This window comes from Chiloscyllium plagiosum, unplaced genomic scaffold, assembly GCF_037043375.1.
Source record: "Chiloscyllium plagiosum isolate Xiang-an unplaced genomic scaffold, Cpla_swu_hap1 HiC_scaffold_8, whole genome shotgun sequence".
NCBI classification, from domain to species: Eukaryota; Metazoa; Chordata; class Chondrichthyes; order Orectolobiformes; family Hemiscylliidae; genus Chiloscyllium; species Chiloscyllium plagiosum.
The window spans coordinates 54,931,614-54,952,899 of NW_028270146.1; the positions used below are offsets into that span (position 1 = coordinate 54,931,614).

Genomic DNA, 21,286 nt, shown 5'->3' on the forward strand with positions numbered 1-21,286 from the left:
TATATGTTCTCAAAGTTTTAAATTAACAATTCTTTCATAGAAGTTAGCCAAGGACGGCAAAAAATACACCAATTGCTGAGCCGTCTAATTCTAATGAGTCGCCGCCATCTTGCCAAGACCTACCATTGTATATTTTAACACAGTTTCCTAATTCACTATCGCCAATTTGTCCACCACAGTTTCATTACTTCCTGAGACCAGATTGTAAACCCGAATGTCTGATTAAACTGCATCATTCTCAAACTTAATTTAGAATATTATCATAGTGTGGTCACTATTCCTAAAGGCTCCTTTACAATGTTTTCTTGATACTTGGTTTAACAAAGCCCATTTTGTATTAGTTCAAAGAAAGCAATTCAATACATGTGACACTTTGAAGGCCAGGCCAAAACCTTGCCAAATCTGTCAAGCATGGAAAATGTACCATCCCAACCTGATCTTATCCAAAGTAAATGCCTGTCAATGTTCCCTGAAGATGCAGTGGTAATTAGGAGTGGACAATTACTGCAGCCTAATGAGCATTGTCCAAATCTCAGGAACAAATTTTAAAATAAAATAGTGATACAACAATTGTAAGATTGGTGTTAGTATCAGCATTACATAGATTGTGCACAAAACTCATTTATATGTACCAATAACATCATGAAATACTTCCTTGCATTCCTAAGAATTGCTAGATGTTCGAAGAGGTACCTGAAGGAGTGGCCTTTTCAGACACCACACTCCAACTGGTAGAAGAGGAAGAATCAGAGGATGCTATTAAAGGAGATAGAGAGTAACTGAGAAATGGTTGAAGGTTCTGCCACCAAACAAAGAACAGAAACATACAGGTATCCGAAGACAACAGCAAGGAATGTAATCAACGCCATTAACTATGGAGGAGCAAGACCATGAACGGATTTGAAAATAAATGGTAAGCATTTTAAATTCAGTGTTGTGGTGAGCCAAATAAAGGCTTGCAGGTTTAGGGGTGATACGAGGACTAGATTCAGTACAGGAAAAGATACAGGCAGCAGAGCTTTGGCCAAGGTGGAGTTTGTGGCGAGCATAGCATTGGAAATGTTGAAGATGGGGAGCGTGAGGGACTGCTGAGGGTTTCAACAACAATGGAAGAAGTGCTGGGGAGGAACGCAATGTTGCAGAGTTGGAAACAGTAAACCGGGTGATGGATTGAACATGAGCTTGGAGGTTTAGTGTCAAGCAAGGCACAAATGTCATACATCATTGGATTCAATCTAAATGTGCAACTGGTGTGAAATGGAGTCAAGCATAAAGAAATTAGGAAAAAGAAAAAATTGCCAGGAGTTATGTCAGATGATGTAAGGCTTTCTAATCAATCTTAAATTTATCACATTCATCTAGTATTTATGTTCTTTCAACACTAAAAATATTCTGTTTCAATTTAAATACAGGAGTTGGTTAGCTCATTTGGCTGGATGGCTGGTTTGTGAACAGTATGGATTCAATTACACACTGACCGAAGTTACCATGAGGGACTCTCCTTCTCAACCTCTCCCATTGCCTGAGGTGTGGTGGCCCTCAGGTTAAATCACCACTTGTTGTCTCTCTCTAATGAGACAGCAGCCCTACGGTCTGATAGGAGGCACCTTGAGAGAAGAATGATTCTGAAGATGAAGGGTTTTTTAAATGAGGAGCAGTTGAGGACTCTGGGCCTGTACTCAACAGAGTTTAGAAGAATACTCCATTGAGTTTAAATCTTACAGAATACTGAGAGGCCTGGATAGAGTGGACGTGAAGAAGATGTTTCCACTGGAGAGATCAGGACCCAAACGCATAGCCTCAGACTGAAGGGATGACTCATTAGAACTGAGTTGAGGAGAAATTCCTTTAGCCAGAGAACTCATTTCCATAGAGGCTACAGAGGCAAAGATATTGGGTGTCTTTTAGACAGAGATAGGTTTTTGATTAGTAAGCGGCTCAAGGTTTACAGGGAGAAGACAGGAGAATGGGATTGAGAAACATGTTAGCAACGGATGCATTGTGGAGCTGATTCGTTAGATTGAATGACCTTGTTCTGCTTCCACATCTTATTGTTTTATGGTGAAAGGGATGGATTCAGAATCTGAAAAACAATATTTTCAGTGAATGTCAAATAGATGGGTAGTTGCAACAATGGCAATAATAGTACTGGGAGAGGATGATGAGCAGCAAAGTGGTTGTCATTGACATAGCCTGAAGCTGATCTAGTACTTGTGTCATACAGAGGAAGGGAAATATGCATTATATGTTGCCTTTCAAAATGTCAAATCTAATTTCCATCAATTTCATTTTCGGAATTCAGACCACAGAGAAGCAAACCTTTAAGAATAATCTGACAGTAATAATAATAAGTTTGGCATTCTTATTGTACCTTCTTTCATTTCTGAGCTGAATAATCCTACAACAGGAATGTCCCATTGTGGTTTGAGATCACTGTGTAAATCTCCTTTTAGACAGGCTTCAACATCTTCTGTTGACATCAACAGAACGGGAGTAGGTATTCTGCTCCTAGCAAGGGAAAAAATGAATATCAACAACTCAGGCAATATAGTTGCATATCATTAAGAACTCTTAAAATGTCCAGCAAAAGGTATCCAACACAGTTTAATAGCAAGCAAAATGACCAATGATGCTCAAATTCAACAATCACAATCAACCATATTGTATTTTTTTTAGATTACATTACAGTGTGGAAACAGGCCCTTCGGCCCAACAAGTCCACACCGACCCGCCGAAGCGCAACCCACCCATACCCCTACATTTACCCTTTACCTAACACACTACGGGCAATTTAGTATGGCCAATTCACCTGACCTGCACATCTTTGGACTGTGGGAGGAAACCGGAGCACCCGGAGGAAACCCACGCAGACACGGGGAGAATGTGCAAACTCCGCATAGTCAGTCGCCTGAGGCGGGAATTGAACCCAGGTCTCTGGCGCTGTGAGGCAGCAGTGCTAACCACTGGGCCACCGTGCCGCCCACTAATTTAAATGATTCAACAAAGTTGTTAATTCTTATCTAGTATTTATTTTTCCAATAGTCCTTCATTACAAATATAAGCCTGCTAATAATTTTGTGTAATTCAGCAGTTTCTAAATGGTGTCCTCTAAGCACATAATGTACAGACACCCTCTAATGGCCATAATGGGCACTACTGCGTCAAGTATTCACCAGAATCCAGTTTAGCAGTAACCATGCATTTAAAGATATATTTTATGCATGGATATATTGAATTATTTAATAAATTTACAAACAGTTTGCTCAAGCTTCAAGAATATATCTTGAGGGAAGAAGAAGAGCTAATGGGTTGGTTTCACAGGTTAGGGCCTTCATGTCTAAAAGTACAGCCACCAATGGTGAAGTGAGTAAAATACAGAATGCTCGAAAGGCCACAATTTGATGAGTGCAGATATCTCAGATTGTTGTAGGGTTTGAGGAGGTTTCACAGATGGGGAGAGATGAGATCACAGAGGGATTTGAAAACAAGGTTAAAAACTGAAGGTTGTGTATGCCAGCATACATAAGGCTAACGAATAATCACGATAGTGTTCAAGTTGGGATACAGACAGCAGATGTTTCAATGATTTCATGGAAATGGAGGGTTAAAAAGAAACAAAATGGCTGGGATTGTCAAGGTCAGAGTCAACAAATGCATGAATGAGGGTTTCATTAAATGTATGTTGATATTAGTTTGAGTACTTAGCAGGCATCATTGTTGACAGAATAAGAATTGCAGGAATAGAACCTCATTTTTTGAATGTCAGCTAAAGTTAACCATAAGAAACTCCATTACACAAACAGTTTGAATCTGAACTAATGATCCCACCCCAAGAACTGAAGAATGCAATTTCCAGATGCTGTACATAATGTTCCAGATGTTCTTTTTTGAAGTCTGTGAATCTTGCCAGCAAAACAATTTAATCTATTAATTTCCAGTAATTTTACAGTTTAAGCATAACACTTTCCAGGCGAAAATTTCAATTTGACATGTCTTGAGTGATAGTTAAAATTCAGTTACTCAAGTAGCTTTACTACATCCTTAAAGGAATATGTTCCAGTTACATTGTGTTTGTTGCTTGTTTCTAAGGTTATTGCCTCAATATATCACCACCTCACATGACTGTATTGCATCCAGCAGCTGATGATACTTCAAGCTTAGCTATTATCTTCTCAAATTTAATTTTCCCATTCTGTTTGACAGTACTATTGATTACAATTTCCCTCACATTGCTGCTGACTGAGAGCAGACTAATGGAGCAGTAATTGATTGGGTTGGATTTATCTGCTGTTTGTGTATAAGATAAATTAGCAATTTTCCATATTGTCAGGTAGATGCCAGTGTCATAGCTGTACTAGGACAGTTTGGTTAGGGACATGGCAAGTTCTAGAGAGAATATCCTTAACATTATTGCTGAGATATTGTTGGAGCCCATAAACTTTGCAATGTCCAGGGCCTTCAGCCTTCTCGTGACATCAACTGATCGAATGAATTGAATTGTTTGAAGACTGGAATCTGAGAGCCAGGGGATATCCAGCAGATTTCCTTCCCTGAAGGACATCAGTGAACTAGATTTTTTCGATGATAATTAATACTGTTCCATGGTCATCTTTAGACTTTTAATTCCTAATATTATTGAAATCAAATCCCACTATTGACTGTGATCTTCTCTGTTTGTCCATAGACCCATGTTGCTGGGCAACAATACAGATAATTCAACTTTCTTTAATGCATTAAACCACCAATCTTCATTTCTTCACTTCAAAGGTTGAAAAATCTCATGAAAAATGCATATATACAAAGAGACCTCCAGACCTTCAGCATTAACCTGACAAAACAACTCTAAATATTAACCTGTAACTATGTCGCTGCCTTCTTAACAGAAAGATACAAAATATAAATTAAATTTAAAATTATTGTTCCTAACACCAGATACACAGTATTAAAAGAGGCCAAATTATCTCAACTGTGTATTCAATCAACCTCAGGATTGCCTCACCTTAAGTAATTCTATAACCTACCACATGGACAGCAGCATAGGTTAACGAATGAAGCCAAATGTGCTGTTTTCACAGAAGGGTTCTGAAGAAGGGTCACGGGGCCCGAAATGTTACCTCTGATTTCTCTCCGCAGATGCTGTTAGATCAGCTGAGTTTTTGTTTTGTTTCGGTTTTCACAGAACGTGGGTGGAATACCCATGTAAAAGTGAAAATTACAGAATAACACAATAAAAAAATGTACACCTCAGTCCAACACCGGCATCTCCAAATCATAATAAAAATGCATCTTTAATTAATCATCTTAAATGAGTGGTTTGGAGAATTATGTAAGAATCCTGAGGATATTTGCCTAAAGTATAAACCTGTTTCTTCCTCAACTGCCTGATTTGCTGAGTATTCCCAGCATTTTCTGTTTCTATTTCAGATTTCCACTATTTACATTATTTGGCTTTTGTGATTGAAAATCCTGCATTTTGTGCTACATACCACCGCATGGCAAAAAAAAGTACATCCTGTGACTAATGGCCAGCAACGTTACATAAGATCTATTTACCTCGTGTGAGTTGGTAGTACTTGCCCCTCTGAGTCAGAATATTGTGAGTTCAAGTCCCAAACCACAGATTTGAACACAGAAACCAAGGTTGGCAATTAGGATAGAAACCAAAGGCATGTTGTAATGTTGGGCATGCCAGATTTTGGATGAGACATTAAACCAAGACTCCATCTGCCCTCTCGGGTAGGCAAAAAGATTCCTTTTGAAAATGAACAGGGGAGGAGCCACTGTCCAATATCATTAAAGCACCCTCAATCAATCTCATAAAAACAGATTATCTGCTTATTCTCACACTGCTGTTTGTGGGAAATAGTGCAAGTTGGCTGACATGTTTCCCAGCGACTACACATCAAAAGTATTGCATGCTGTAGACACATTCTAGATGCAAGATACTTTCACTTGCAGAAAAAAATCACTTGCATCTTGTAGTATTTCTCACAAGTTTCAGAATGTGTGAATCACACCCCGTTTTATATTCCAAACAGTAACAGATCTTGTTACAGATGCAATCAACAACAAACCAGCAGCAAGAAAATCAGACATTTTTGTTGATATGTAGCATGAAACTTTTAAGTAACTGTAACTGCCTTCTAATTAATCTCAGATGCTTAAGTGCAACTGCAATTTAGCATTTAGACTTTCTCAACAAGGAAAACAAAAACTTGAAAAAAAGCCTCAGGTGGACAGGGCAAATTAAACATATCTTCATCGCAGCAGCTAGATACTGAAATGTGCTCTGGACTCCAGATTTCCAGTGACCATGTACTGGTCTCTTAACATAGAAATTCTCTTTCGCTTATCTATTACAGGTTATTATGGTGACAAGAATTATATCGAAAAGTTGGTTGCAGCAGTGCAAGCTGTAAACTTGAATGGCAAATCATTAAAATGCTTGTACATAAAAGACAAGAAAAGGATCTTGATTTTAACTGCTGAGTGGGAGTGCGGAAAAGATAATGGAGTCCTTGATCAGGAGCTGCTTTTGGTAGGTTTGCATGCTTTTAATAGTGAGGCCTCAATATCATTGAAAAACCTGGAAAGCTGGTGGGAAGTGGCTAGCTGGCCTTTAACATCATAGGGCTAGAACGCTGGCATGGGGACCCAGGGCAAGAAGTGCCAGGTGAAACTGACTATATTGGCGAAGTGCAGCAAGAGTGCAGATGTTGGGTAGGAGAGGGAGAAGGGAGTGGGGTGGTCGATGCCAAGGACAGTGGAGTCCGCAAAATAAAGCAAATTAATGGGAATGCTTGAGATCTGAAATGAAAAACAGAAAATGTTGAAGATGCTCAGCAAGTCTGGTAGCATCTATGTGGACAAAAACAGACTAATCAAGAGCTCCAAAAAAGGGTTATATTGGACTTGAAACATTAACTCTTTCAGTTGCCAAAGCTTCTTTCTGGTGACTAGAGAAGATACCCCAATCATAAAACAAATAATGTCTTACAATAACTCCTGGTCTTGGCCCGAGTGCTGCCTGATTGCTGTGCTCTTCCAGTCTCCTGCTTGTCTATTTGGATTCCAGCATCTGCAGTTTTTTTGTCTCTTGCTTCCCAGAGATCACTGTTCCTCATATCACAGTTCCACTTAAAATGGCAAATTGTTTACTTCACAGAAGTTTAGTCTACATACCTAATGTAGGGCCTCAGCATTTTGGGAAGTGTGACCTGCAATTCAAAACTGCAATGTGAAAGATCATTGCGGAGAAAGAGATAGAGAAGAGTCTCATTCCATTTTGTTTGCCCCCTCTGGTTTGCAGAAGGGCAGAATTAAAAATCATGGCCCTGATGTCAATTTAAACTGTATCACATTTCTATCATTTGGTTGGCCTTTTCCTTTGCTCGTTTGTTTATTTAAACATTCTTCAAGTTCAGATTTGTACTCCCACGCGTAGTTCTTCTCCAAATGTTTGTGGACAGACTGATTGAAAATGATTAACTTTACAAACAGATGTAAATGGGAAATTCTTTCCAACAAAACTTAGATCAAAAACACATTTCTTATTCACAAACCACGCAAGATACAAAGCATGGCTTAAAATACAGAAGAACAGACTCCAATAATTTCAGCTGTTAATTCCAAGCCTGATGTGCACAAATTGAGGGGTTTGTGCTCCAAAACAACAGTTAACAGTTCTCCAGCAGTTTCAGTTTTTATGTCAGATTTCCAGCATCCAAGAAAAGGTGGGGTGGGGGGGGGGCTTCCTCGATGCCACATCCCTTCTCCCAGATTATACAGTACCATCAACTTCTCCAGTGTATCCCCCATCTCCCTTCCTCCCGGGACCAGCCTCACTAGTCACCCCCTCCATGTATTCCCCCTCCCATATCCTCACAGCCTATTGCAGAGCCAGTTTCAAAGTTATATACTTTTTCTCGATATGCGCGTAGTGCAGCCTTTGCATATAATATCACACGCAAAAAGTGATGTATTGGGCCTGGAATTGTGTGCATGCACATTTTCAGAACAGTGCACATGGCCAGTTGTAGGTGTCAGCAAATAATGCCATAGTACAAAGATTTTGAAGATGTTTATTTTGTTAAATATTGCTTTGCCTGGAATGAGGGAAGAACTAATCTTTGCCGTGCTACTGTTAATTTTATTAAATTATCTTGCTTTGCTTTAGAGTGTTCCTTCCAGTTTAATAATTCAAAATTCCAAGAGATCACCATGCGCCTTGATTATTGAGTGCTATTTGTTCTAAAATGTTTACAAGCAAACATTTACCCACAGATCTTTCAGTTGGGACACTGCAACAATAATTCCAAGCCTGTCGCTCTACCATACCTAACTGTCAGCAAGAATGCATTTCTTCAAGTAGGCGTACTTACCGTGGCCAGTGAATCAGACAGATCGGTGTCAGGTTCATGGAAGGTGTCACCATATACTGTGTCAATCAATCAGTCTGTCACATTTTGACCCAGCCCATAAAGTCAAAGGTTAGCTAATTGGGGAAAAGAGTTATCTTTTTATATCTGACTCAAGACAAACCTAATGATCACCAACTCAGTGGAGACACAACCAGAGCCATAGGATTACGAGAGGGACTATACATCACAGCTTAAGCAGCAGATTGCTACGTGGGCAAGTCTGAGGGGTAGTTTGCAACAAAACCCACAGTCCCAGATTGTTGTTCTCGGTTGTATCCTCGGTTGTATGCTGCAATGCAATGGAGACAAAGCACAGAGCTTGGTCAGCAAAGAAAACTTGCCCATTCAGGTAAGGAATATCCTACAATGATCAGGACAGAACAGAAGTGGGAGGACAGCACTGTACCAAGCTACATCCAAAGCAATTTTCCAACAGTTAGCTGACTAATAGGTCAATTGATAATGGAGAAAGTGAGGTCTGCAGATGCTGGAGATCAAAGTTGAAACTTTATTGCTGGAACAGCACAGCAGGTCAGGCAGCATCCAGGGAACAGGAGATTCGACGTTTCGGGCACAGGCCCTTCCTCAGGAAACGTCGAATCTCCTGTTCCCTGGATGCTGCCTGACCTGCTGTGCTGTTCCAGCAATAAAGTTTCAACAATTGATAATGGTGCATGTCAATGTTAAATCTGGGACCTCATTACTGTGCATGCCTTCAATCTCCTTAATCAATGAAGCAAAAAGGCTAAAAAAAAAGAAAACCAAGTGACTGCTGTAAAACTAAATCAGATAAATAGAGCCAAATGAAATAATTGTAAGACAAGCAATCACAAAAATATACATAAGACAGAACAAAAGAAGTTCCCAAAATTCTCTGAGAACAATTCATTATCTGTTGGAATAAGACTTCACAGGTTCACTTGGAGTCATTGAGATGTACAGCATGGAAACATACCCTTTGGTCCAACTCATTCATGCCGACCAGATATCCCAGCCTAATCTGGTCCCATTTTCCAGCACTTGGTCCATATCCCTCTAAACATTTCCTATTCACATACCCATCCAGATGCCTTTTAAATGTTGTAATTGTACCAGCCTCCACTTATTTCTTCTCTGAGCATCTAATGCTAATCTTGATGGCAGGACCATAAACCATGTCATCAGTGCTCGCTGTAGCAGTGAGATTAAGTCAGGTTTATAGCATGCATCTAGCAATTTCATGACATACAATTGATACACTTCATTTGTATTAGAGAGGTTTATGGCAAGATTGCAAATATTTTCAGATCTAACAACAGAATGGTGGAAATTATTCAGCAGTTTGCAGAGAAGTGGAACATTTGAAGCTTTTATCTTCACAATAAATTGTTGGATTTTTCTGCTAATTAATAACTGGTATTTTGAAACATTTTTAAACCATTTGTGAGTCATCCTCACAGGAACACATCATGAAAATGTTAATCAAGGATACAATTAGAAAACTTCACGCAAAATGTCCACAGATAATCAAGTTTCCTAAGAAACTACAGGTGCAAAGTTTTGTTTTGTGGTAAAGCATCAAAATGCAACTGAGTAGAATAAGTATAGAGATGTGTTCCTAACAGTCAAGGACAAGAAAATTATCCCAATGGACCTTTCCTCCTTGACAGCCTTACTTACAAACAGGAAATAAAGTATAATATGTGAACAGCAAAAGAAATCAGTTCAAAATTAACTGCTAGTTCTTTAGCACTGCATAAGCAATTTAATATAACTGGTCTTGGGTTATGGTATGCAAACTAACTTTATGCCCAAAAACCAATTATTTAAAAAAAGAATTAAATTAGTTCACTAATGCTCTTCAGGAGGGAACTACCTTACACCTATATCTGCACAGGCACTCTATGGCTGAATTTTAAATAATATCAGGACAATAAATACTGTTTTAATAGAATCATCCACATTCCAAGCAAAAGAAAATAAGAAGGTTTAGTTTAATTTACTTACAGCATAATGAACTTTAATAGACTGTGTACTCCTAGCATTCCAGTGTAGAGTAAGGGTTTATCGCCTTGAATATATATCTTGACAGTTGGAAAGTGTGTAACGCCTTCATTCAAACAAACACCTGGCCAGTCTCCACAGTTAACTCGAGTCAGGACAAGGTCCTTCATATCTATGCAGCAACGTTTTCAGAAGAATTTTATTGCATTCAATTTAAAACAAAAAATATATCAGTAAGGCAGTATTTATATGGGTAGTCCAAGATAAATGGTCTCTGAAGGTTCTACCCTGAAAACAAATGTAGGTTCGGAACTTAGCAGCATTACATATATTCTGAGAAATCTTAATTTTGTAACATTTACTCAAAATTAGAGGTTTCTACAATTTTACAATTACAATTTTGAACTGTACAAGACGGTCGAGCTTGGAAAATATCAACACTGCAGTATCAATTAAAGCTAATATCTGTTTAAAATGTGTATTTAGAGGCATTAAAACAGCCAAAATGATATGACGTCATAAATATTGAAATGACAAAATACAACAGTGAAAGTTTGCGATGAGACAAAAGGTTGCATAGTGTCTATATGTACATTTTTTGGAGAAAATATATTTTAGGTTCATATTGAAATACTAAAATGATAGAAAACACAGTTTGTTGGAAGACTTTTTTCCTACAGTACAGGCTGAAGAACTGATATATGCAAACCTGAGGCATTGCTGCCTCATCATATTGAGAGGATGAACTCCTCTGATTTTGGTAGCTAGTTTCTGCTCTACATACAGAAAGATAGAAAAAAAGTTGCCTTAAGTATGACATTAATATGAGAACAGAAACCAACTTTTTCAGACAGGTACACATATGCACATAGCAAATTTATGAATCTGTATAGAAATTATTAGTTACAAAATACCATCTTGATTTGGGATTGTTACCAATTTTTGTTTGTTGTTATTATTTAGCATTTTCCACAAGTTTCATTTTAAGTAGATCTAGAAAGGAAGTTTATCATAGTGGGAAAAATAAATGCACAGATTTTAAAACAGTTTAGGTATCTGTAGCTGTTTTCGTTTTTATGAATACACCTTCACAGTTTTAAAATGATCAGTGAGCTTGATATGATTTCTCAAAGGAAAAATACTCTCAATTTTTTATTTACTCGTGTTGCATGGGCATTGCTGGCGAGAGCCAGCATTAATTTCCCATCCCTAGTTGCCCTTGAGAAGATGGTGGTGAGTTGCCTTTTTGAACTGCTGCAGTTCACATGCTGTAGGTAGACCCACAATGTCATTAGGGAGAGAATTCCAGGAATTTGCTCGAGCAAGTGAAAAAACAATGATATATTTCCAAATCGGAACACCAAAGGCTTAGAGGGGAACCTGCAAATGGTGGTGTTTCCAAGAATCTGCTGCCCTTGTCCTTTGAGGTGGAAGTGATTGTGTGTTTGGACGGTGCTGTCTAAGGATCTTTGATGAACTTCTGCAGACTTGCAGAACTATGCAGATTTGAGGCCATAGTCAAATCAGCCACGATCTTATGAAATGGTGAAGCAGGCTCAGGGGACAAGCCGCCTATTCTTGCTCCTATTTCATATGTTAATATGAGATGTGAAAGGTTAATTGATTTTGGATCACAAAAAATTGAGCAACAGGTTGGAAGTACAACGATTATGAGACTATGGAAGCTTTCTCAAGAGTCAGTATTCAATGAATAGCACCCAAGTTGTTTTGAGAACTCCTACAGTCAACTCCGTTCCCCAACTTAAACTTTCTCAATAGAAAATAACATCTGCCTCTCGAATATACTGATTGTCTGTGGTTAGTCATCCTACACAGTAATGTGAAACTTACTGGAAGCTGTCACGATTCATTCATTCTTCAGAATTTAAATGCCCTGAAAAATATTCGTGTCAGCAATGGCGTGGAAGTCACATACTGTGGATACTCCTATTTCCATGGAGAACAGTCTACATCAGCAGCTAGGCGGCATTATGCAAAGACCACAAAACTGTACCAGAATGATCATTCAGAAGGTAATTGGTGAGAAGGCTTAAAAACTGGTTTCACTGTCTTGTCAGTTCAGGCGGATCTCTGCAGTATAATCCTGAACGAATAACCTACATGGTAGAAATATTTCAAAAAGACCATGGTTGCATCTTTTGGCAGAGATAGTCTTTGCAACTTTGAGGAGAAAGTACATGGAGGAGATCAGTAGGATAATTATGATTTAGATGAGTCCTAAGCAATGCTGCTAGGAATATTTAACAAATGTTATGACTGTATTTGATGATCAGGATGCAGTGGGTATGTACATGTAAATTGAAAGAAATATATGCCTCAAATATAGTGGAGAATCTAGGATCAAAATTATTCAAGCAATTCACTATGACTAGAAACATCAGGCAGTGGTATGAAGAGTGCTAAGGCAAAAAGGATTCTGTAATCTAATTGTTGCACATAAATCTTAACTTAGTAATATTTTTGATAAGTATTGATGACCCAGCAAGCTTTTCAAATGGTGAGGCAATGAAAAAGAGAATCAAAAGTACATCTTCAAGTGAAAATTCAAAGTTTGAACAAACACAAAGATAAGCTAGTATGAACACATATATTGTTCAATTACAGGCTTTTTTACATCCAACCATTAAAAATAGTACATTTAGCAAATTAGTCCATATTGAAAGATTGAAGAATGGAAGTACAAATTATTTTCCATTCTACTGGATTTAAAAAAATCATCCAGTACTTAAAGTCTCTGTTCTCCTGGCTAACTTAGGCACATGCCTTTTGTTAACATTGCTCAATCACAAGTGTAATATGATCAAACTAGTGGGTGGTAAAATATCAGTCACTCAAATATTTTCCAAATCAGTTATATTCCTTAGAAGCATGAATTGAAATGGTGAGATGATAACATTCTAAGAATTCGGTCCCCTGATTTTTCTATAAATCACAGCATGTATCAGCTAAAGTTATTTCACACCCTGCACCAAATGCAAAAGATTTCTCATGGCACTACCATGTAAAACAGGGATGGATTTTTAACTCCTGGATAGGAATAGGATTAATAATATTAATAATCTGTAGGAAGCCCTCCCCACCCCATCCCCAGTGCTCCACCACCACTTACCGCTGCTTCAAATCTGGCAGAAATAACAAACAGGCTGTTGTGCAGAAAGGGTCCAGGTCTAGACTTGAGGGAGTGTTCCCATCATATGGTAAGAGGTCAAGAATAGGTGACTAGAGCCAAAGCTATTATGGAAAGGTTTTAGAAGCCTAGGAAATGCCCAGAGTTTCTTTTTGATACATGGAGCAGTACACCTGATTCTTCTGATCCACAAATAAACTATTTTCTTTTAGAAAATGTCAAACATATAGTTTTTACTATTTTAAGTATCCATACCATTTATCCTCAAAACTTTCCATAGGCAAACTTTCACAGGGCTCTTAAACCAGTTATCAATCAGGAATTGGATATTTCCCATTCCGTGAGGCCAGTATATACTAGATGCAGCCAGACAGAACTTCATACAAGGAAATGATTGTAGTATAATTAAATGTCTCAACTACACATAGTAACACCATGTTTACACAGCAGCCTTACAGCAATTGCAAGAGATCTTCAATGGTTCAATTCCCAGGTTCTCTGCTCAGGAGTATTAAATGTACAACCTTTAACGGTACATAAATGCTACCTGCCTATCTCCTTTTCCACCTATCCACTCCACCCTCTCCTCCCTGACCTATTACCTTCATCCCCTCCCCCACTCACCCATTGTACTCTATGCTACTTTCTCCCCACCCCCACCCTCCTCTAGCTTATCTCTCCACGCTTCAGGCTCACTGCCTTTATTCCTGATGAAGGACTTTTGCCCCCGAAACGTCGATTTCGAAGCTCCTTGGATGCTGCCTGAACTGCTGTGCTCGTCCAGCACCACTAATCCAGAATCTGGTTTCCAGCATCTGCAGTCATTGTTTTTACCCTCTCAAGATGGATAAATCACCCAACCTAGATGGACTATACCCTAGAGTTCTGAAGGGGATAGCTGAGGAGATTGTAGAGTCATTAATGCTGATCATAAAGGAATCACTGGAGATGGGGAGGATCCCAGAGGACTGGAAAATGTAACACTTCTGTTTAAGGAGGGAGAAAGGCAGAAGACAGGAAACTGTAGGCCAGTTAGCTTGATCTCTGTCAATGGCAAGGTTTTACAGTGCATTATTAAGGATGAGAATGCAGAATACAGGTACACAATACTTTATCCAAAATACCAGAATCCGAAAAACTCCAAATTCCGAAGTCTTTTTCGTGAAGTTTTCTTCTCCATAGTAAGGTTGTTTCACATGCAAACAGTTAACCCAGCTCCACATCCATTCAACCCATGTCACTCAGATATGAAGTAGTGGCATGGCCCAGCACTGGCCGGCATCAATTCTGTCTCAGAGCTCTTGGTACTCACAGCCTGCTGTTTGGTAATTCTTGTTAATTTCACTGTGAAACTGTCAATTATTCAGAAATCCAAAGAATTCCGAATCCCGAAAACCAGCTGGCCCTAAGGGTTTCAGATAAAGAATTGTGTACCTGTGCTTGGAAATGCACGGTAAGATAATAATGAGTCAGCATAGCTTCATCAAGAGTAAGGTCACGGGTGACAAATCTGTTAGAATTTTTGGGGTGGTAATAAGCAAGTTAGACAAGGGGAAGCCAGTAGATGTAATCTATTTAGATGTCCAGAAATGCCAAACAGTTCTAAGTAAGAAGCCATAGTGTTAGGAGCAAGCTACTGGCATGAATAGAGCATTGGCTGACTGGCAAAAGGCAAACATCAGGGATAAAAGGGCCTTTTTCAGGATGACAGCCAGTGACTCGTGGATCTCTGCAAGGGTTAATGGGTATTCACATTATACATTAACTATCTGAATGAAGGAACTGAGGGCTCATTCCTGAAACATCGATTCTCCTGCTGTTTGGATGCTCCAGAATGACTTGTACAGGAGAGTGGGCAAAGAGTAGCAGATAGAATTCAATCTGGGAGAGTTTGAGGTTATGCACTTTTTAAGAACAGAGGTGTGAACTATTTTCTAAACAGAGAAAGACTTCAGAAACTGTAATTGCCAAGGGAATATAGGAGTCCAATTCAGGATTCTCTAAACATGCAGGTTCATTTAGCAGTCAGGAAGGCAAATGCAATGTTAGCATTCATTTCAAGAAAGCTAGAATACAAAAGCAGAGATGTACTGCTGAGGCAGTAAGACTGTAAAACTCTGGTCAGGCCTCATTTGGAATATTATGAGCAGTTTTGGGCCCCATATCCCAGGTAGTGTGATCTGGAGGAGATTTATATGAATGATCCTGGGGATGAAGGGTTTGTTATATGAGGAATGATTGAAATGTTTGGGTCTGTACTCAGTGGGGTTTTTTAAGGATGAGTGGAGATCTCATTGAAACCTACAGAATATTGTGGTGAGAAGATTTGTAGCTCAGGTTGAGGTTTTGGATGTAGGTTTGCTCGCTGAGCTGAAAGGATCATTTCCAGACGTTTCGTTACCTTGCTAGGTAACATCTTCAGTGGACCTCATGCGAAGCAATGCTGAAAATTCCTGCTTTCTATTTATAGGTTTGGGTTGGTGATGTCATTTCCTGTGGTAATGTTATTTCCTGTGGTGAAGTCACTTCCTGTTCCTTTTCTCAGGGGGTGGTTGATGGGGTCTAACTCGATGTGTTTGTTGATGGAGTTCTGGTTGGAATGCCATGCTTCTAGGAATTCTCGTGCGTGTCTTTGTTTGGTTTGTCCTAGGATGGATGTGTTGTCCCAGTCGAAGTGGTGTCCTTCCTCATCTGTATGTGAGGATACTAGTGAGAGAGGGTCATGTCTTTTTGTGGCTAGTTGATGTTCATTGTGAATATTGTGATGCCTGGTCAGAATGGATGTGGAGAGACTAGTAGGAGAGACTAGCACCCAAGGGCACAGCCTCAGAGTGAAGAGATGACCCTGGCACATATTAACATAATATTCCAACCCTTCTTATTTAAGCTAACTCACGTTGCTTACTATATTTTTTTAAAGCAAACACCTTTATAATCTTGTTATAATCTAGCTTTGCAATTTCAGCACTTTGCTAATTAAACTTAATTTTATAATATGTATGCTGTCACAACACTACACTGAGGTCACTACGAATAATTCTGTATAGTAGCAAATATCTTATGTGCCCTCTTAAACATTTTTTGTGCAAGTAAGCAATCACTTACAATGTTTACAAATATTTTGGCCTTCCTGTCTCAACTGCTGTAAGACTGTCATGCCACTATTTAGTCAGGGGAGGGGAAAAGTCAAAATTAGAAAGGTGAAAACACAATGGTTTCATGTTGAAACTATTTATACCCAACAAGGGATGATGGTAGTCTCAGCCATTCCACTACCTATATGGTTACTTTTCATATAATTATTTTTGACTGTCCTTCCATAGGAGAAAGTGAGGACCGCAGATGCTGGAGATCAGAGTGGAAAAGTGTGGTGCTGGAAAAGCACAGCAGGTCAGGCAGCATCCAAACAGAAGGAGAATCGATGTTTCAGGAATAAACCCTTCATCAGGAATGTCGGGAAAATAGCGGGCTGAGACATAAAAAGGAGGATGGGAGTGGGGCTGGAGGAAAGGTAGCTGGGAAGGCAATAGGTAAATGCAGGTGAGAGTGAACGTGATAGGTTGGTGGGGAGGGTGGAGCAGATCAATGGGAAGCAAGATGGACAGGTAAGGCAGGTCAAGAGGGTGGCGCTGGGTTGGAGGGTTGAATCTGGGATGAGTTGGGGGGAGGGGAGATGAGGAAACAGGTGAAGTCGATGTTGATGCCGTGTGATTGTAGGGTCCCATGATGGAAGATGTAGTGTTCTTCCTCCAATCCTGGGCCCCCTCCAACCATGGCTTGCATTTGGCGGTGGAGGGGGCCCAGGACTTGCATGTCCTTGGCAGAGTAGGAGGGGGAGTTGAAGTGGTTGGCCACAGGGTGGTGGGGTTATTTGGTGCTTGTGTCCCAGAGATGTTCTCTGAAACATTTCCACGAGTTGGCATCCTGTCTCCCCAATGTAGAGGAGACAATAGCAAAAGCAACGGACACAGTAGATGAGGTGCTTGGATGTGCATGGAAAATCTCTTGGGGGCCTTGGATGGAGGTGAGGGGGGAGGTGTGGGCACACAGTTTACATCTCTTGCAGTGGCAAGGGACGGTGCCAGGTGTAGAGGGTGGATTGGTGGGGGTGTGGACCTGACGAGGGAGACATGGAGGGAACGGTCTCTGTGGGAAGGGAAATATATCTCTGGTGTTGGGGTCTGATTGTAGGTGGCAGAAATGATGGAGGATAATGTGCTGTATCCATAGATTATTGGGGTGGAAGATCAGGACCGGGGGGTTCTACCCTTGTCGCAGTTGGAGGGGTGGGGGGTTCAAGGGCGGAGCTGCGGGAAGTGGAGGAGATGCACTAGAAGGCATTGTTGACCACTTGGGAGGGGAAATTGCAGTCCTTGAAATAGGAGGCCATCTGGAATGTTCTGGAGTGGAATTGCTCCTCCTGGGAGCAGACGCGGCAGAGGTGGAGGAATAGGGAGTAAGTGATAGCATTTTTATAGGAGCGGAGTAGGAGGAGGTGTAAGTAGGAGAAAGTGAGGACTGCAGATGCTGGAGATCAGAGCTTAAAAACGTGTTGCTAGAAAAGCGCAGCAGGTCAGGCAGCATCAAAGGAGCAGGAGAATCGACGTTTCAAGCATAAGCCCTTCTTCAGGAATGAGGAGTTGTGGTCCAGGTAGCTGTGGGAGTCGATGGATTTGAAATAGATGCCCACGTTGAGTCATTCGCCAGAGATTGAGACAGAGAGGTCCAGGAAAGGAAGAGATTATGGTAGTCTCAGACTTTCCACTGCCAAATCCAAACCACCTGACGACTGGAGGAAGAAAGCTTAATCTTCTGCCTTTGGACCCTTCAACCACACAGCATCAACATCAACTTCACTAGTTTCCAAATCTCCCCTCCCCCACCTCATCCCAGATCCAACCCTCCAACTAGGCACCCCCTCTTGATCTGTCCTACCTGTCCAATGTCCTTCCCACCTATCTGCTTCACCCTTCCCACCAACCTATCACAAATAACTCCCACCTGCATCTACCTATCACCTTCCCAGCTACCTTCTCCCCAACTCCAGCCCCACCCCCACCTTCCTGTTTATCTCTCAGCCTCCTTTTTTCCCCCACATTCCCGTTGAAAGGCTTATTCCCAAAAAGTTGACTCTCCAATTCCTTGGATACTGACTGACCTGCTGTGCTTTTCCAACGCCACACTCTTCGACTCTGTCTTTCCATAGGGTGACCAATTTGCCTACTCTACAATGAATCAGTTCAAACGAAGGGACTAAAAATGCAGGGTTAAAGAACAATATGTGAGGGAGTAGAATTAACCAAATTGCAGGGATCCCGAAGATCTGCTTTGCCAGTCGATCATGGCAGATATGTTTCTCAACCTCATTCTCCTGCCTTCTCCCCATTACTCTTGATCCCTTACTAAATAAGAGCCTATCTATCTCTGCTTTAATTACACTCAATGACAGCCTCCGCACCCTCTGGCTGAAGAAATTCCTCCTTATCCCAGTTTGAAAGGATAGTTCTTCCACTCAGAGGCTGTGGCCTCATGTCCGAGTCTCACCTACTAGCGGAACACCTTTTCCACGTCCATTCTACCCAGGCCTCTCAATGAGTTTCAATGAGCTCCCCGCTCATCCTTCTAAACCCTCAGTACAACCAAGAGTCCTCAACCACTCCTCGCGTGACAAGCCCTTTATCCCTGGATCATTCGTGTAAACCTCCTGTGGACTCCTTCCAAAGCCAGAACATCCGTCCTTAGATAGAGGGCCCAAAACTGCTCACAATAATTCAAAAGTAGTCTGACTAGAGTCTTATACAGCTTCAGCAGTGCATCCCTGTTCTAGTATTTGAGCCCTCTCTAAATGAACGCTAACATTACATTTGCCTTCCTCACTGCTAACTGAACCTGCATGTTAATGTTAAAAGAATCCTGAACTAGTAATCCTGTTCTTCTGTGCATCAAATTTCCAAATCCTTTCCCCATTTAGCCTCTATTCTTCCTCCAATGTGCATAATCTCACACATTCCCACATTGCATTCCATTTGCCACACTGCTTTGCACACTTTACCCTGTCCCAGTCCTTCTTCAGCCACTCCATCTCCTCTACACTATCTGTCCCTCCATAGCACTGACCATAGTTACCATTCTATGATTCAATACTGTTCTATGTCTCATTAGCACAACAGAACTATACTGAGCAGCAAGAAGAACGGCAAGGGGCAGTTAGCTACAATGCAAATGTTTTGAAATTAACAAAAAGTGAATGATTGGAACCTTAAGATTAGCACAAGTAACACAGATTGAGGATTCCATACAAGACATGCACAACAGACAGCTGCTGAAATTAAATATCAAGGAAAGGTAATTATGTCACAAATTACCTGCAAGTCTGGTAGATACTTCTGCATAGGACTGCAAAAATGCCATGGAAACAGCATCCCCTAAAAGATCAATAATTAAAAATATTAACCCTGCAAAATGTCTTATACCAGCCTACCATACATATTTAAATGTAGGACTAGGTACTACAAGTCGTCTCACATAAACTCCTTATTTTTTTTGTAAACTTTCCAATCAAATTATCTTCTACTGAATCAACCAAGCATGCTGCTGAGATACCGCAGGAACCACAAGGGAATAAAGACCTTGATAGAATTTGTGTATTGGCCTCCTTACAGTAGTCAGGATGTGGGGAAGAAAATAGATCAGGAGATAGAAAAAGCATGCAAAGAAACAATAATCATGCAGGATTTCAAAATGCAGGTATATTGGGAAAATCAGGTTGGCAATGAATCTCAAGAAAAGGAATTCATAGAATGTCTATGAGATTTTTTTTGGAGCAACCTGTGGTAAAGCCCATAAGTGTAATGAGGTAATGTGTAACATGTAACCAGAGGTAACAATTGAGTAAAGGTAATGACAAAGACATGAGGAAGGAGCTGGTCAGAGTTGATTGGAAGGGGAACTTAATCGGGAATACGATGGAGCAGCAATGGCAGGCGTTTCTGGCATAATTTAGGAGAAGAAACACACAAAGGAGGACGAGGCAGTGATGGCTGATGAGGGAAGTCAAGGACCAGCATAAAAGCAAAAGGAAAAGCACATGATATGGTGAAGATTCCACTGGATGCTAATAGCTTCACTGAAATTGCACCATTACCTGACATTAATGATCATTCTCATAGCTAACAATAATATAATAATTCATATTTAACTTGTAATAATAAATATGCCTGGTTAGTGCATCTGTAACCAGTAATTACATAATTCACTGCAAATCACCATGAAACCAAGCCTAAAACTCTCGGGTCAAGGTTCCATTCCCCTACAAAATCAAAGCCATTTAAAATGGTTCTGAGTTACTTTTGGATTATTATTCATAAAGAAACAGGAAATAATAGTCAAGTGAAATGAGATCCAGCTTGCCACCTCCACTGTTGCACTGTCCTGAGTTGTCGAGCAATAATTTATCAGTCCACCAGCCTTATGGGAAGTGGTAGCAAAATAGTAATGTCACTGGTTTGATAATAACTCCTCACCCAGCTTTCTCCACTGCAACAATTATGAAATAGTTTGATTTTTGCTTCCCTAAACTATTCTTTATAGCTAATGCAGTGCTAAGACGTTGGCGCAAAAGAAGTTTCTCTGACTGGGGATATGGTAGCTAAATTGCCATTGGTCTAATCAATATAAGAACTCATGATGATCAGCTTGATGTATCACACTCCCATTGGGAAAGTCCTAGTAGAGC

At 40.2% G+C, this 21,286-nt stretch overlaps 1 protein-coding gene across 2 annotated transcripts in view; it reads right to left on the bottom strand.

The window, feature by feature from the left end:
- Window positions 1-21,286, bottom strand: part of txndc16 (thioredoxin domain containing 16) — a 126,863-nt gene that overhangs the window by 48,677 nt on the left and 56,900 nt on the right. For both annotated transcript variants that reach the window (XM_043697651.2, XM_087989857.1), the window contains exons 13-15: window positions 19,917-19,976; window positions 10,407-10,575; window positions 2,372-2,508 (exon numbers count right to left, since the gene is read on the bottom strand). In XM_043697651.2, the coding sequence (XP_043553586.2) occupies window positions 2,372-2,508; window positions 10,407-10,575; window positions 19,917-19,976 (366 nt within the window). The remainder of the gene's footprint in view (window positions 1-2,371; window positions 2,509-10,406; window positions 10,576-19,916; window positions 19,977-21,286) is intronic.